This window comes from Theropithecus gelada, chromosome 19 (genome assembly GCF_003255815.1).
Source record: "Theropithecus gelada isolate Dixy chromosome 19, Tgel_1.0, whole genome shotgun sequence".
Lineage (NCBI taxonomy): Eukaryota > Metazoa > Chordata > Mammalia > Primates > Cercopithecidae > Theropithecus > Theropithecus gelada.
The window spans coordinates 34,649,316-34,667,134 of NC_037687.1; the positions used below are offsets into that span (position 1 = coordinate 34,649,316).

The 17,819-nt window shown below is 46.5% G+C and overlaps 2 protein-coding genes across 4 annotated transcripts in view; one reads left to right on the forward strand and one right to left on the reverse strand.

The window, feature by feature from the left end:
- Window positions 1–1,985: 1,985 nt before the first annotated feature.
- The window catches only part of LOC112612249 (zinc finger protein 552), a 65,710-nt gene continuing 49,876 nt past the window's right edge, over window positions 1,986–17,819 (reverse strand). The window contains exons 1-3 of one of the 3 annotated variants that reach the window (XM_025366543.1): window positions 10,910–11,821; window positions 6,408–6,534; window positions 1,986–3,486 (exon numbers count right to left, since the gene is read on the reverse strand). In XM_025366543.1, the coding sequence (XP_025222328.1) occupies window positions 2,420–3,486; window positions 6,408–6,534; window positions 10,910–11,128 (1,413 nt within the window). In that variant the 5' untranslated portion in view covers window positions 11,129–11,821 and the 3' untranslated portion in view covers window positions 1,986–2,419. Of the gene's footprint in view, window positions 3,487–6,407; window positions 6,535–10,909; window positions 11,822–17,819 lie in introns of those variants that run through there. The other 2 variants (XM_025366545.1, XM_025366544.1) reach the window with 2 other exon arrangements.
- LOC112612252 (putative uncharacterized zinc finger protein 814) lies at window positions 11,919–13,004 on the forward strand. The gene has a single exon (XM_025366547.1). It carries the CDS (start codon window positions 12,254–12,256, stop codon window positions 12,836–12,838), a length of 585 nt encoding a protein of 194 aa, XP_025222332.1. The 5' UTR covers window positions 11,919–12,253; the 3' UTR covers window positions 12,839–13,004.

A 17,819-nucleotide genomic window follows, 5' to 3' on the forward strand; every position in this document is an offset into this window, starting at 1 on the left:
TTTACTTCCTGCAGAAAGGGTACACTCGCTAGCAGTTTTGCCACTAGGGTACACAAAACTAAGGAGACAGGGTCATTTATAACCGGAGGCGTCCACCCTACTGCTGTGTCGGCTTCCATTGGCTGAAACGGGACCTCACATTCTGTATTTGTCCCCATTGGCTAGCAACTTAGAACTTTTTTTTTTTTTTTTTTGACTGAGTTTCACTGAGTCCTCCAGGTTTGAGTGCAGTGGCAGGATGTGGGCTCACTGCAAGCTCCGCCTCCCAGGTTCATGCCATTCTCCTGCCTCAACCTCCCAAGTAGCTGGGATTACAGGCTCCCCCCACTACCCTGGTTAATTTTTTGTATTTTTCGTAGAGACGGGGTTTCACCTTGTTAGCCAGGATGGTCTCGATCTCCTGACCTCGTGATCCGTCTGCCTCGGCCTCCCAAAGTGCTGGGATTACAGGCCTGAGCCACCGCACCCTGCCCTCAATTTCTTTTATCACATTGACATCTGTCTCAAAGGAAGGGCAACTTAACCAATGCCACTGTGGTACACATCAGCGGCTACAACTTTCACAATTACTCCACAGGTAAAAAAGGCCATCTGAATGATAGCATAAACACGGCATCTGAGCTCCAAAATACCATCTACTTACAAGCAAGTAGTTATTATTTTCCAGTGACTGCAGGAATAGTTTCACACTGGGAACTGGGATTATCTCAGAATAAATGTTTTTATTTATTTATTTTTTTTTTTGAGACAGAGTCTGTCGCCCAGACTGGAGTGCAGTGGTGTGATCTCAGCTCACTGCAACCTCTGCTACCTGGGTTCAAGTAATTCTCCTGCCTCAGCTTCATGAGTGAGTAGCTGGGATTATAGGCATGTGCCATCACGCCTGGCTAATTTTTGTATTTTTAGTAGAGATGGGGTTTCACCATGTTGGCCCACCTGGTCTCAAACTCCTGACCTCAAGTGATCCGCCCACCTTGGCCTCCCAGAGTGCTGGGATTACATGTGTGAGCCACCACGCCCAGCCTCAGAATCAGTTACAGGTGTGGTGGCTCACAGCTCAGGCCTGTAATCCTAGCACTTTGTGAGGCCAAGGCAGGCAGATCACTTGAGGCCAGGAGTTTGAGACGAACCTGCTAACACGGCGAAACCCCATCTCTTCCAAAAATACAAAAAACAACCGGGCATGGTGGCTCACGCATGTAATCCCAGCTATGTGGGAGGTTGAGGTGGGAGAATCGCTTGAACCTGGGAAGTGGAGGTTGCAATCAATCAGCCAACATCATGCCACTGCACTCCAATCTGGTCGACAGAGTCTTAAAACAAAAAAAAAGCAAGCAGCAACTCAAATATCCATAAATGGATGAATGAATGAATGAATATACAATGACATATCATGGCAGACTATACTTCTCAGCAATATAAAACAAATGAACTCATATGTCTACATTGATACCAAAATAAGCATGATGCAGGACGCCACCCAGGAATTATAAGAGGAAACACTTTATTACATCAGTCAGAAAATTCCAGAAAATGGAAAGTACTCTATTATAAAGCAGAGTAAATCAATTGTTGTCTGGAGAGCAGAGAGAAAAACTTTATAAAGCCTCCATGTAAATACAAAGGTGATAGATTAAATTCATTATTGTGACTCTGATGATGATTTCATGGGACTATAAGAAAATTCAAGCCAGGAGCAGTGGCTCACACCTGTAATTGCAGAACTTTGGGAGGCTGAGGCGGGCAGATCACAAGGTCAGGAGATCGAGAACATCCTGGCTAACAGGGTGACACCCCGTCTCTACTAAAAATAGCAGGTGCCTGTAGTCCCTCCTACTTGGGAGGCTGAGGCAGAATGGCGTGAACCCAGGAGGCGGAGCTTCCGGTGAGCTGCGATGACGCCACTGTACTCCAGCCTGGGCGACAGAGTGAGACTCTGTCTCCAAAAAAAAAAAAGAAAATTCAAGGCTTATCAAGACTTATCCTACAGCTCAAATACGCATACTTTATTGGACATCATTTATGTCTTTATTTTAGACAGAGACAGGGTCTCTGTCACCCAGGCTAGACTGCAGTGTTGCGATCTCGGCTCACTGCAACCTCTGCCTCCCAGGTTCAAGCAATCTTCCCACGACAGCTCTCCTGTGAGTTATGAAGCCAGACTTCTGGATAAATATCCTATATTTGTCACACTTGTAAGGCCTTCATTCAGTGTTAACTATAATCCTGAAGGAATACAGAGGTGTGGCTACAAAACTGCCCAAATTTATTTTACTTATAAGGACTCTTCTCTAGTGTGAACTCTCCAATGTCCGAGGAGAGCAGACCTTTGGGTAAACATTTTCCACATTTGCTACAATCACAGGATCTTACTCAGGTGTGTACTCTCCTGTATTTACTGAGACTGGACTCACTGCACTCATAAGGCCTTTCTTTTGTGACCTCTCTGATGATGACGAAGTGAAGAGATTTGCCTAAACTTTTTTTCACATTCACTACACCCGTAAGGCTTTTCTCCAGTGTGAACTCTCCTGTGTTTAGTGAGACTGGAGCTTTCAGCAAAAGATCTCCCACATTCACTGCACTCATAAGGCTTCTGACCAGTGTGAACTCTCTTGTGAACACGAAATGTAGAGCTGTGGGTAAATGACTTTCCACAATCACTGCATTCATATGGCCTTTCTCCAGTGTGAACTCTCTGGTGTGCAATGAGGTGGTACTTGTGCCTAAAAAATTTCCGACAAACTTCACATTCATACGGCTTCTCTCCAGTGTGAATTCTCTGGTGAACAAGGAGGTGGGACTTACTGTTAAATAATTTCCCACATATCCCACATGTATAAGGTTTTTCTCTAGCGTGAACTCCTTGATGATTACTGAAGCTATTGTATTTGCTAAAGGATTTCCCATATTCACACCACACGTAACATTCTTCTCTAGGGAGCAGTCTCTGGTGCTGACTGAGTATATGTTTGGTGCTAAAATGTTTCATGCATCCTCCACAGCTGTAATGAGTCTTTCCCCCATGAAAGGGAGACACACACTCAGTTTTTCTGTTTGACTTCTCCCCAGTGTGAGTGGCCTCTTTCTGGAGTAATCCTGACCTGAGCAAAAAGTCTTTCCCACTCTGACTGAAGACAGATGACTCCTCTGACACATGGAACTTACACCTCTTCACAAACAATGCTTCCTTAACACTGCCTCTGTAGGGTTTCTCTCCAACGTACTCATTGTGGTGTTGATGAAAGTTTCCACTGTCATACAATTTATTCCCCCAGGCCTCACAGCTGTGCAGTTTCTGCTTGGGATGTGTTCCCTGATGATCTCCCATGTGCAGAATGTCTCCTAAGATAGGGCCGCACATCTCACAGGGGTGGGCCTTCTTGAGAGACACACCTGCCATAGGAATCCTGACCTGAGTCTCTCTTTGTATATATATACTCTGCTTAGAAGGTGCCTCCTCATCTTCCACTCCACACCAACAACCTGAAAGCAAGAAAATGCTGGTGAAGTGCATGTTAACTCTGCTGGGAAGGCACAGACCACCCACAAGTGTATCTGACAAACTGAGGAATTACTCCAAGGAAATACTTGGAGGAACAGAACGTTGGCTTCAGGTGGAAGATGGTACTATTTATTATTACTGGACTCTAAAGGTCACAGAATGTAGGAGGCCTCATGACGTAAAGGACACAACCAGGTATGTAACACAGGGAGTATAGGCAGGGTCTACAATTCCTGCATCTGCAAACCACTCATCTGCAGAACTTTACATCCTCATGACATGTGAGTGCTGTAGAGAGGGATTTGTCCAGGCCAGGGAAAACAGGAGCACAACACAGCAGCTACTGCTGGAGGACAGTTTAACAAAGTGTACCATTTGCTAACACAAAACCTGTATGCTAATACTGGAAACCACTGCAGATGAAGATGTGAGTAAAATTAAGATGTGGGGTCCAGAGACGTGAAGATTATTTGGGGGACTAAATATCAGACTATAAGCTCATGTACAAAGCATTAAAAAAAAAAAAAAGGGTACAACTGACAAAGAGTACAACTGACAATTCTGATGCTCTTAACAATGGGGAAGAGACGAGGAGCAGTGGCTCACAGCTGTAATCCCAACGTAGGAAGATCACCTGAGCCTAGAAATCCAAGACCAGCCTGGGAAATATGGTGAGACCCCATCACTACAGAAATTATTTTTAAAATGGTCAAGTGTGGTGACTCATGCCTGTAATCCCAGCACTTTGGGAGGCTAAGGCAAAGGGATTGCTCAAGTTCAGGAGATTGAGACCATCCCGGGCAACACAGCAAAACCTCCTCTCTGCAAACATAGCCAGGTGTGATGGCGTGTACCTGTAGTCCCACCTACTCAGGAGACTGAGGCTGGAGGATCACTTGAGCCCAGGAGGTTGAGGCTGCAGTGAGCTATATTCACACCACTGCACTCCAGGTAACAGCAAGTGACAGTGTGAGAACCTGTCTCAAAACAGAAAAGAAAAGAGAGGAGAGGAGAGGGAAGAGGGAAGAAAAGGGCCGGGCACCGTGGGTCACACCTGTAATCTCAGCACTTTGGGAGGCCGAGGTGGGCAGATCACCTGAGGTCAGGAGTTCAAGACCAGCCTGACCAACATGTAGAAACCCTGTCTCTACTAAAAATACAAAATACTACCTGGGCATGGTGGCACACGACTATAATCCCAGGTACTCAGGAGGCTGAGGGCAGGAGAATCGCTTGAGCCTGGGAGACAGAGGTTGCAGTGAGCCGAGATGGCACCATTGCACTCCAGTCTGGACCACAAGAGTGAAACTCTGTCTCAAAAAAAAAAAAAAAGAATGGAGAAGGCCAGGCGCAATGGATCATGCCTGTAATCCCAGCACTGTGGGAGGCTGAGGCGGGCGGATCATGAGGTCAGGAGTTTGAGACCAGCCTGGCCAATATGGTGAAACTCCGTATCTACTAAAAATACAAAAATTAGCCAGGCATGGTGGCACGCGCCTGCAGTCACAGCTACCCGGGAGGCTGAGGCAGAAGAATTGCTTGAACCCAGGAGGCGGAGGTTGCAGTGAGCCAAGATCACACCACTGCACTCCACCCTGGGCAACAAAGTGAGATTCTGTCTCAAAAAAAAAAAAAATTAGCTGGGCATAGTGGCATGCACCTGTATTCCCAGCTTCTCAGGAGGCTGAGGCAGGAGAATTGCTTCAGCCCGGGGGGCAGAGGTTGCAGTGAGCCGAGATCAAGCTACTTCACTCCAGCCTGGGCAACAGACCAAGATCCTGTCTCAAAAAACAAACAAAACCAAAAACAAGAATGAAGGAGAAAAGACGATACAGAAATTATATGTGCCTACTTGTCTGGACCCAAAAATACTACTGAACTAGAATAGGTTTCTGGCATGATTTGAATAAAACTCTGACATCATGCCCCACTGTTCTAGGATGCTATTCTGCAGGGACTCACAACCCATAATGCTGAGGTGGGATTCATTTGCATCTTCTGACCACAGAAGATGATCCCACCACCAAGATAACCAAGTACAAGAGAAATACATGATGTAAGAACAAAGGGAAAGAAAGAACACAGAAACAGCCAACACTGGCTTAGAACAGCTCAGCACATGACAGCAGACAAGAAACTAAATATTATAAAATTTCTGTTTTTTTGAGACAGAGTCTTGCTCTGTTGCTCAGGCTGGAGCACAGTGGCACAATCTCGGCTCACTGCAACCTCTGCCTCCCGGGTTCAAGCAATCCTCCCACCTTAGCCTCCCAAATAGCCAGGATTACAAGCGTGTGCCACCATGCCTGGCTAATTTTTATATTTTCAGTAGAGACAGGGTTTCACCATGTCGGCCAGGCTGTTCTCAAACTCCTGGCCTCAAGTAATCCACCTGTCTTGGCTTCCCCGAGTGCGGAAATTATAGGCATGAGCCACCGCACCAGACCTACAAAGAGAATTTCTAAGGAGGGTATTTCAAGAACACTCTATAGTCTATGTAGGCAGTGACAATGTCAATGAAGACAATTCCTGGCACAGGGAGGCATGAAGAAATAGCAGGTAGAGGAATGAATGAGATCCTGAACCTGAAATCTGGATGAAATCATACAAACATCCACAGGACAAACAAGATAGCCTGCATTAAGATATCTGTGAGACTTCTGACTCTGAATTCTTCCCTGGGAGCCTACAGCTCCCTGGGAGCTCACTAGCAGCTGTTGGGGCTGCTCCAAGAAGGAGCAGGGCAGTATGCATACCTCAGTCCTACCAACCAAGAAATTACTCACAGAACTGAAGTAGGAAGCTGTGTCCATGCTCCTGACATGAGAAAGTTTTGCCAATAGAAAAAGAGGGGGAAAGACGGAGACTAGCTCAGGTCACGGGGTGAGTGTGGGCAACTTACCCAGGGAGGATATAAGTGCCTGGTTCTCCAGCATCACATCACGGTACAGGCATCTCTGAGCCTCACTAAGGAGATTCCATTCCTCCTGGGTAAATTTCACAGCCACGTCTTCAAAAGTCACTGTGCCCTGTTATGATGTTGACAGATGAAACTACAAACGGCCCCTATGCTGAGGTATCACAATCCCTCTCTCCCACACATCTACTCTCACACATCCTCTCAAGGTCCTCAAATCATAGAAGAAACTAGGCCCACTGGTCATGGGGTACAGCCACCAACAATAATTAGGTGAACAAATAGGTATTTATATGTTGGCTGTGACATAAAGTTCACCCCCTCCTGACAGGCACTTCCCCTAGAATGGCCGAGGTCATGGAGAGCCCAATGTGGCACCTTCAGCACAGCAGAGATACCCTCTCTGAAAGCACATTCTTTAGACTTCCCAGGTACATATCCATGTCCATTCCCAGCTGACTGCCACACACCACTGGCCTCTCTAGCCTTTAAACAACTTGAAGTATTAATGCCCTCCTTTTTCTTCTACTAGTGTGGGTGGAAATCTCCCGTTAGAGTTATATTGTAAAGGGGCAAAATGACAACTGATACTTGACAGATGCCATTAACAGCAGTTTAAAAATAAAATATATTCACAAACTGGTAAGAGTGACACCACTCACCACAGAGGGGTTTCACTGTGGATAACAGAGAGTAACCAAGAATTGTATAATGCAAGCTTTCTAAGATGAAAAGGGTGTAATAGCCTAATTCCCTCAGGAGGATGCCACTGCCTTCTTAATATAACTCTGGTTATAGAAATGGAAATGAAACACACTACAAAGTATAATAATCAGGAACTCTACCTGGTCACACTGATGGAAAGATTTCTTAGGCTATGATACATTACTTAAGATAATAGAGGACTGGGCGTGGTGGCTCACATCTGTAATCCCACCACTTTGGGAGGCCGAGGCAGGCCGATCATGAGGTCAGGAGTTCGAGACTAGCCTGACCAACATGGCAAAATCCCATCTCTACTAAAAATACAAAAAAAATAGCTAGGCTTGGTGGCGGGTGCCTGTAATTCCAGCTACTTGGGAAGCTGAACCAGGAGAATTGCTTGAACCTGGGAGGCAGAGGTTGCAGTGAACCGAGATTGTGCCACTGCACTCCAGCCTGGGTGACACAGCAAGACTCCGTCTCAAAAAAAAAAAAAAAGGCAGTAGAGTAGAGTGGGAAGGAAATTTGCACTCAGGTCATTTGAGGACATACCAATATCGCCAGATATCCAAGTGGCAAATCACACTGGGCCTTCATTTTTGGGCTCACATGACATCATGGCTGACACCATCCAGACTATGCTTGGCCAACTCAAACAGGATCCAGTATCACCACAGAATTCCATTTCTATTGGATCCTAAAAGAAGTGGTAGTCTCAAATGATTCTATGAAGGCCTCCTTGCACGGCTCCATAGCGACGCAGAACTATGCATGACTTCAGATATCGGTGGCGCTATTCCACTTCTGTGCCACACTTGCTGACCCCTCAGCAATTATGACCTTCCTGTTTTCACCTAACACCATTTAAAGCCAAGCCCCACTGGTCATCCATACCAGGCCGAGTGACTGTCACAGATGAGCATATTTCCTCCTCACCATATACTCCATGGTGAATGAAACTCCCCAGGCACCAACATAGTTGTGTCACAATCTTGCCAAGTGCATATAATGGGAAATAAGCACCAACTGCAGTCTAAGTGTCACCTTCCCTCAATTACTCCTATACTTCTGAATGCATATCATGTCTATTATCTCCATGGAAGTCCATGTCCCCTGACAAAGTATGCTGTCAGATACATCTTACCTTCATTGTCACTTATCTCCCTGTTCTGTGTTTATGAATGACAATAATGTCAGCTAGAGATCCAAGCAAGGAATCCAGTCCTCAGTCTCTAATCACTGCTTCCTGGCCTGCTAAAAGATTTACCACATTAATCTGAAGTGTGTCCTCCTAAACATGACCCTTGGCTAACTCACCTTAGTCCACACGTTCATTTCTATATATTGCATGGCCCCAATATCAGTTCGTTTCCAGATATCCCAACCTATGTGGACATTACTGACTTGTTGCCTCTACTTACTGGTCTCTGAATCATCTCAGATTCTTAACAACCCTCCTTATAACCCCAGTGAATGTTATGCCTACTGTCAATTTGCTCATCTCAGCTGATACAGCCTCTATCAGTACAGCTGCTAAGACCAAAAACTATGGGGTCATACCTGAAACCTCTCTTTCACACATTTACCATCATATTAAAATCTAGCTTCCCCTTTGCAAAATGTGAATAGTGAATCCAGCCACATCTTCTTAGCCATGAATTGTTCATTAACCCTCACCTGGATTATGGAATTAGCCTCAACGTTGATCTTCCTTCCTCCTCCCTCAACTCCACATTTTGTTCTCCAGTGTGGAGCCAAACAGAACTTCAGTAACATCAACTTCCCGCTCTCATCAGTCTTACCTCTAAGGATTTTGCTTCCTGGCACAAAATACAGGGTTAACCTTCTAAGTGTATTTACACAGGTTCACTGGAATGGGAATACCTCCATACAACGTGTCATGGAGTTAGGACCTTGGCCTTCGGGTTTCTACGAGGTTCCCAGATCAAATGTCTGAAAAATCACCACTTAAGAGTCCCAGGGACAGGTGTGCTGGCTCATACCTGTAAGCTCAGCACTTTGGGTGGCCAAGGTGGGTGGATCGCTTGATCCCATAAGTTTGAGGCCAGCCGGGACAACACAGAGAAACACCGCCTCTACTTAAAAATAAAAATAAATAAAATATAAAAATAAAAATGTAGCCGGGCATGGTATTGCACGTCTGCAGCCCCAGCTACTCAGAAGGCTGAACCAGGGAAGTCGAGGCTGCAGTGGGCAGAGATCACGCCACTGCACTCCAGCCTGGGCGACAGAGTGAGAACCTGTCTCAAAAAAGTTTAAAAAATTAATTTAAGGCCGGGCGCGGTGGCTCAAGCCTGTAATCCCAGCACTTTGGGAGGCCGAGACGGGCGGATCACGAGGTCAGGAGATCGAGACCATCCTGGCTAACACGGTGAAACCCCGTCTCTACTAAAAAATACAAAAAACTAGCCGGGCGAGGTGGCGGGCGCCTGTAGTCCCAGCTACTCGGGAGGCTGAGGCAGGAGAATGGCATAAACCCGGGAGGCGGAGCTGGCAGTGAGCTGAGATCCGGCCACTGTACTCCAGCCTGGGCGACAGAGCGAGACTCCGTCTCAAAAAAAAAAAAAAAAAAAAAAAAATTAATTTATTTACTTATTTATTTTTTCAGACAGAGTCTCCCACTGTCGCCCAGGCTGGAGTGCTGTGGCGTGATCTCGGCTCACTGCAAGCTCTGCCTCCCGGGTTCACACCATTCTCCTGCCTCAGCCTCCCCAGTAGCTGGGACTACAGGCGCCCGCCACCACGCCCGGCTAATTTTTTGTATTTTTAGTAGAGACGGGGTTTCACCGTGTTAGCCAGGATAGTCTCGATCTCCTGACCTCGTGATCTGCCCGCCTCGGCCTCCCAAAGTGCTGGGATTACAGGCGTGAGCCACCGCGCCCGGCCATATTAAAGTAGATTTTAAAAAGACCCAGGCCACCACAAGCTAGAGAACATGTGGATAGAAGTCAGGACCAGTGAGGGAGTAGAACACCCTCCACTTTCTTTCTTTCTTTAGTTTTTTTGAGACGGAATTTCGCTCTGGTTGCCCAGGCTGGAGTGCAATGGCGCGATCTTGGCTCACGGAAACCTACGTCTCCCAGGTTCAAGCGAGTCTCCTGCCTCAGCTTCCCAAGTAGCTGGGATTACAGGCATGCGCCACCACGCCTGGCTAATTTTGTATTTTTAGTAGAGACGGAGTTTCTTCATGGTTGGTCAGGCTGGTCTCTAACTCCCAACCTCAGGTGATCCGCCCGCCTAGGCTACCCAAAGTGCTGAGATTACAGGAGTGAGCCACCGCACCCGGCCACACCCTCCACTTTCTTGTATGCGTTCCTTAAACGCTTCTACAGCCATAAGGGCCTGAGGGGAGAGGCTGACTTTACAGGACTGTGTCCCTGATAGGATCTGGTAAGCTCAGGCCTCCCTGAACGCTTTTGTGTGCATGGAGCCAGGTGACCTTGGACTGTTGTCTGACCTGCGTGTCTCAGCACAAAATGTGATCTACAAGGATTCGGTCTCAAAGGGCCCCAACGTCATCCTCTCTCTGTTCTTTATTTGGCCTTGGGGAACTTTAAAAGCCCGGACTTTGATCCAGTCCCTTCTTTCTTGGAAATGCTCCATATTTCTAGTGTCCTCGCAATGATTTCACAGCCCCCAGCCTCTTTGCTTTTCCAGGAGGAGTTCCGCCTCACAGGTTGTCCCCTACAGGCGCCTGTGGACCCCAGGTTCCATCCTCCCGGATCCGTCCATCTCCAGGCCATTGCCCTCGCCCCTCCCTGTACCTGTTGTTCTCCCCACCGCATCCCACCGGTGTCTGAAACAGGGATCCCTTCCGAGAGCGTCTCAGTGTCCCGACGCCAGGTCGCCAGGTCCGGGTTGCAAAGCCGTGAGCAGGTGCCGCTCCCTCGCTGCTTTAGGATTTGTGTGACTACGAGGTGACCGGAGAGCACGGAAGGCGTCACAATTACCTGAACCGGGAACCTCAGAGCGGAGGCCGCCATGGGACCACGTGGGGTAAGCTGGGTTAAGAGCCGCGGGCGCCCTTAAAGAGCTGCAGAGTTACGTCTGTGCAGAGAGAAGAACGACTCTCGACCTTCTGGATCCATTCACCACAACAGTCCCTCCACAGCGCTCCCAGGCCTCTCATTCCACAAACACACCTAAAGCCAATCGAAATGGCCGCTACTAAAGGGCGCCGGAAGTCCCGCCTTTACCGTACGTGCGCATACGGAAGCGCCTTCAATCTGAGCTCTCGCTGGCTCTGCCGTGCTGTCATTTGACGCAGAGCTTTCTGGGTACTGTAGTTTCCCAGGTTCCAACATGGTAAAAAGAGCGATCCCCTGCGGCTCTTCGGAAGGGAAAGCCCAGCTCCATCTCCTGGGCTCTCAGGGAGGAGTTCTGACCCCGCACAGTGGCGCGCGCTTATAATCCCAAATTTTGGGAGGCTGAGGTGGCAGGAATGGTTGAGCCCAGGTGCTCCAGGCTGCACTGAGCTATACCTGCACCTCTGTACTCCAGCCTGGGCAACAGACCCTGTCTCAAAAGAAAAGTTAATTAAGCATTTGTGCTGTTAAGGGAGAAGACCACCCCCATACTGTTTTATGCCCAATTTCTGCCTCCAAAGAAAGAAGTAAAAACTAAAAGGCAGAAATGAAATCCACAGGCAGACAGCCTGGCGCCACACCCTGGGTCTGGTTAAAGATCAACCCCTGAATGAACCGGTTATGTTATCTATAGATTCCAGACACTGTATGGAAAAGCGTTGTGAAAATCCCTGTCCTGTTCACCTCATGGGTGTGAATAATGTGGGAAATACTTTAGCTTAGAAGTATATCTTAGACGTCATCAACCAGTTCACGCTGAAGAAAGACCTTTTGAGTGTGGAGAATGTTTGAAATCTCTTAGTTCAAACCAGAACCTTAGGAACCATCAACGCCTTCACACTGCAGAGAGACCTTACGAATGTGGAGAATGTGAGAAATCTTTTAGTCAGAAGCGCAGCCTTGCTTACCATCAGCGCATTCACGCTGAAGTAAGACCTTACCAGTGTGGAGAATGTGGGAAATCTTATATTTCAAAGGGGCACCTCAGGAGCCATCAGCGCATTCACCCTGGAGAAAGACCTTATGAGTGTGGAGAATGTGGGAAATCTTACAATGAAAAAGGGCACCTTAGGAGTCATCAGCGAGTTCACAGAAAGACCTTGTAAGTGTGGAGAATGTGGGAGGTGTTTTAATCACAAGAGTAACCTCATTCAACACAAGCTTGGTCATATTAGAAAAAGGCCTTCTGTGTGTAGGGAATATGGAACATTATTTAAGAGGAAGTCTCACCTCCTTGCACACCAGAGAATTCACGGTGGAGAAAAGCCCTATGCGCGTGAGGCTTGTCAGAAATTTTTTAGGCACAAGTACCAACTCATTGCACACCAGAGGGTTCACACTGGAGAAAGGCCTTATGAATCCAATGATTGCGGGAAGTCATTTACCCACAGCTCTACATTCCGTGTTCATAAGAGAGTTCACACTGGTCAGAAGCCTTATGAGTGCAGTGAATGTGGGAAATCTTTTGCTGAAATCTCCAGTCTCACTAATCACAGGAGAGTTCACACTGGAGAAAAGCCTTATGGGTGTAGTGAATGTGAAAAAAAATTTAGAAAAAGCTCTTCACTTCGTTACCATCAGAGAGTTCATGAAAGAAAGGCCTTATGAGTGCAGTGAGTCCAGTCTCAGTAAATACAGGAGAGTACACACCTGAGTAAGATCTTGTGATTGCAGCAAATGTGGAAAATGTTTACCCGAAAGTCTGCTCTCCTTGGATGTTGGAGAGTTCACACTAGAGAAGAGTCCTTACAAGTAAAACAAATTCAGCAGTTTTGTAGCCACACCTCTGTATTCCTTCAGGATTATATTTAACACTGAATGAAGGCCTTACTAGTGTGACAAATATAGGACATTTATCCAGAAGTCTGGCTTCATAACTCACAGGAGAGCTGTCACTATGGAAATGCCTTTTGAGTGTAATGTTTGCAAAAAAGCATTGTGCCTTCTCATTGGATCCTAGAACACTGAGATGAGAAAAACGCTGTAGATGTATAGGGAATGTTATTTTTTCATTTTTTTGGAGAGGGTCTCACTCCATCACCCATGCTGGAGTGCAGTGCTGCGATCATAGCTCACTGCATCCTCCGCCCCCTAGGCTCAAGTGATCCTCCAATCTTAGTCTCCATGTAGCTGGGTCCACAGGCGTGCACCACCATGCCTGGCTATTTTCTTGTATTAGTAGAGATGGGGTTTTACCATGTTTCCCAGGCCAGAATTGAACTCCTGAGGTCAAGCAATCTGTACACCTCCGCTTCCCAAAGTGCTGAGATTCTAGGTTTGAGCCAGTGCTCTGCCAATTATGCTTTTCTGTGTAACATGAGAGGAGATCCTTTGAGGGTGCCATGTGCCCAGACTGAAAAAACTCCAGGCATGTGGCATCTGTACTATATTTTTTAGTATGCCCTGTTACCTTGCTAGATTTATGTGACTGCCACTTCTCTGGCAAAAGCCATTACACCTCAGCTACTTGGTAGGTGCCCACATTGCATCATTCACCTATTTCGTATTCTAGAAGTACCCATTCACGAGGAATTGTATTGTATCCCATTCACGAGGAATTTTTAAGCTTTTTTGTTTGTTTGTTCGTTCGTTTTTTGGTTTTTTTGTTTGTTTGTTTGTTTTTGAGACAAAGTCTCACTGTCGCCCAGGCTCGAATGTAGTGGTGTGATCCCGGCTCACTGCAACCTCTGCCTCCCAGGTTCAAGTGATTCTCCTGTCTCAGCGTCCTGAGTAACTGGGATTACAGGCACCCACCACCACGCCCAGCTAATTTTTGTATTTTTAGTAGAGACGGGGTTTCACTATGTTGATCAGGCTGATCTTGAACTCCTAACCTCGCGATCTGTCCACCTCGGCCTCCCAAAGTGCTGGGATTACAGGTGTGAGTCACTGCTCCCAGCCTTTTTTTCAAAGTTTTTTTTTTTTTTTTTTTTTTTTGAGACGGAGTCTCGCTCTGTAGCCCGGGCTAGAGTGCAGTGGCCGGATCTCAGCTCACTGCAAGCTCCGCCTCCCGGGTTCCCACCATTCTCCTGCCTCAGCCTCCCGAGTAGCTGGGACTACAGGCGCCTGCCACCTCGCCCGGCTAGTTTTTTGTATTTTTTTTTTTTTTTTTTTTTTTTGAGACAGAGTCTCGCTCTGCGGCCCAGGCTGGAGTGCAGTGGCTGGATCTCAGCTCACTGCAAGCTCCGCCTCCTGGGTTTACGCCATTCTCCTGCCTCAGCCTCCCGAGTAGCTGGGACTACAGGCACCCGCCACCTCGCCCGGCTAGTTTTTTGTATTTTTTAGTAGAGACGGGGTTTCACCGTGTTAGCCAGGATGGTCTCGATCTCCTGACCTCGTGATCCGCCCGTCTCGGCCTCCCAAAGTGCTGGGATTACAGGCGTGAGCCACTGCGCCCGGCCTTTTTCAAAGTTTTTAAATTTATATTTTTTGTAGAGACAGGGTCTTGCTGTATTGCACAGGCTGGTCTCAAACTGCTGATCTTGAGTGATCCTTCTGCCTGGCTTCCCAAAGTGTTGGTATTATAGGCATGGTGTGAGTCAGCATGCTGGGGCTTTTTTCTTTCTTTAATTTTTAATTCCTGATCTAGTCACAGAAGGATTTGTTGAGTAGCCTCAGCACTTCTTGCTTTTTCATTTCTTTCTGTTAAGTTACACCACGGACCTTCCCCATTTTTGTCCCATAGGACTCTTGTACTGACTTGAAAAGATAGACTATTTCGGTTGAGCGCGGTAGCTCATGCCCATAATCCCAGCACTTTGGGAGGCCAAGGTGGGTGGATCACAAGGTCAGGAGTTCGAGACCAGCCTGGGCAATATGGGAAAACCCTGTCTCTTCGAAAAATACAAAAATTAACCAGGCATTGTGGCACACCTGTAGTCCCAGCTACTCAGGAGACTGAGGCAGGAGAATTGCTTGAACCCTGGGAGGTGGAGGTTGAAGCGAGCCGAGATCACGCCACTGCACTCTGGCCTGGGTCCTGCTACCTTGAAGGACAGCATAGCTAAACTGTGTGGCTCAGGGGACTGCATAAATGCAGAATGTAGCTTTCTCCACTTGTGGCCTTTTTGCATAGCTGCCCAAGGCCTCCAAAGGACGACTTCAGGGCTTTGTGGTCTTTTATCTGTAGCATGGATACTACAGATTGCGGGTTCATAGGTCAGCTGGGTACAGGACAGTTTTTATAACAACCTCTGGTGGTTTTTTTATTTTAATGTCAATACCACACTGAAAGATTGGTGATTTTTTTTTAACACGACAAAATTTTATCTTATGAGGTATATTGCATTGTGCTCAATACTGTTGAAGGAACTCTGTTCAGCAGATCTTACAAGGCACACATGTGCCCTGATATCCAGAATTCTATAGGGCAACATCACAGGTTGTAAGGTTACAGGGTGAAATTATAATTTTATGGTTACTTAGTTACTGCATTTATAGTCAGCAGAGGGGACAGCAACAAAGTTTTTGAAATGCACCTTTTTTTTTTTTTTGAGATACAGTCTCACTCTGTCACCCAGGCTGGAGTGCCGTTGCGCCATCTTGGCTCACTGCAACCTGTGCCTTCTGGGTTCAAGCGATTCTCTCACCTTAGTCACCCAAGTAGCTAGAATGACAGGTGCGTGCCACCACACCCAGCTAATGTTTTGTATTTTTAGTAGAGACGAGTTTCACCATGTTACACAGGCTGGTCTCGAATTCAACTACTGAGCTCAGGTGATCTGCTCACCTCTGCCTTCCAAAGTGCTGGGATTACATGTGTGGGCCACTGTGTTCGGCTGAAATGTATGGCTTTTAAAGGAGTGTCCACAGTTATGCAGTCACTATGTCTGTGATGGATAAGCAGATACAGAAATTCTCTCAGGACTTCCATAATGATGAATGTTGGGTAGCTAAGTTTTGATCAGAGGAAATAATCTAAAGGTTTTGTGGATTCATGTGACCTTTTGGGCTGGTCACCTTAAAGTAACTCTTGTATTAACAGGAGGAACAGGATAGGGAAAAAGAACTCAGTTCAGTGATGTAGCTTTGTGACCAGCCTGATCCAGTTTAATCAGGTAGAAATAACCTTCCTGTTACATCAATATTTGCTTCTATGGAGGCTAGTTTCCCCACTTAGGGCATGAGAAGAATTGGTACCGTCAATATAGAATTGCCAAACCTGTCACCAAAAATAGTGGCAAATCTGTATTTTTCTCTTAAATCATATGATAAAAGCTGTAATAAAGTATAGGCTGAGCGTCGTGGCTCATGTCTGTATTCCCAGCACTATGGGAGGCTGAGGGAGACAGATTTCTTGAGCCCAGGAAGTTGAGACCAGCATGGGGAACATGGCAAAACCTTGTCTCTAGGAAAAATAGCCAGGCATGGTGGCATGTACCTTAGTCCTAGCTACATGGGAGGATTGCTTGAGCCTGGGAGGCAGAGGTTGCAGTGAGCCAAGATCCCAATGCTGCAGTCCAGCCTGGGCAACAGAGTGAAACCCTGTCTCAAAAATAAAATAAAGATATAAATGACATCCAATAAATGCATATTTGAGTTGTAGAATAAGTCTTGAATTTTCTTATAATCCCATGAAACTATCATCAGGGTCACAATAATGAATTTATCTAATCTATCACCTTTGTATTTACCTGGAGCCTTTATAAAGTTTTTCTCTCTGCTTTCCAAACAACCATTGATTTACTTTGCTATATAATAGAGTACTTTCCATTTTCTGGAATTTTCTGACTGATGTAATTAAGTGTTTCCTCTTACAATCCCTGGGTGCTCTCCTGCATCATGCTTATTTTGATGTCAATGTAGATATATGAGTTGTTCATTCGTTTTATATTGCTGAGAAGTATAGTCTGCTATGAAATGTCATTGTATATTCATTCATTCATTCATCCATTTGTGGATATTTGAGTTGCTGCTTACTTTTTTTTTTTTTTTTTTTAAGACTGTCGACCAGATTGGAGTGCAGTGGTGTGATTTTGGCTGATTGCAACCTCCACCTCCCAGGTTCAAGCGATTCTCCCACCTCAGCCTCCTACGTAGCTGGGATTACATGTGTGAGCCACCATGCCCGGCTGTTTTTTGAATTTTTAGTAGAGATGGGGTTTCGCCGTGTTAGGTTCATCTCAAACTCCTGGCCTCAAGTGATCTGCCTGCCTTGGCCTCCCAAAGTGCTGGGATTACAGGCCTGAACTATGAGCCACCGCACCTGTAATTGATTCTGAGGCCAGGCGCGGTGGCTCACACATGTAATCCCAGCACTTTGGGAGGCCCAGGTGGGCGGTTCACTTGAGGTCAGGAGTTTGAGACCAACCTGGCCAACATGGTGAATCCCCATCTGTACTAAAAATACAAAACTTAGCAAGGGGTGATGGCACATGCTTTTAATCCCAGCTACTCACTCAGGAGTCTGAGACAGGAGAATCACTTGAACCTGGGAGGCAGAGGTTACAATGAACTGAGATCACACCACTGCACTCCAGCCTGGGCAACACAGTGAGACCCTGTTTCAAAAAATAAAAATAAAATAAAAACATTTATTCTGAGATAATCCCAGTTCCCAGTGTGAAACTATTCCTGCAATCACTGGAAA

Excerpts from the sequence above, each read along its gene's own strand:
- LOC112612252 (XM_025366547.1), top strand. The coding sequence starts at position 12,254 with ATGAGTGTGGAGAATGTGGGAAATCTTACAATGAAAAAGGGCACCTTA.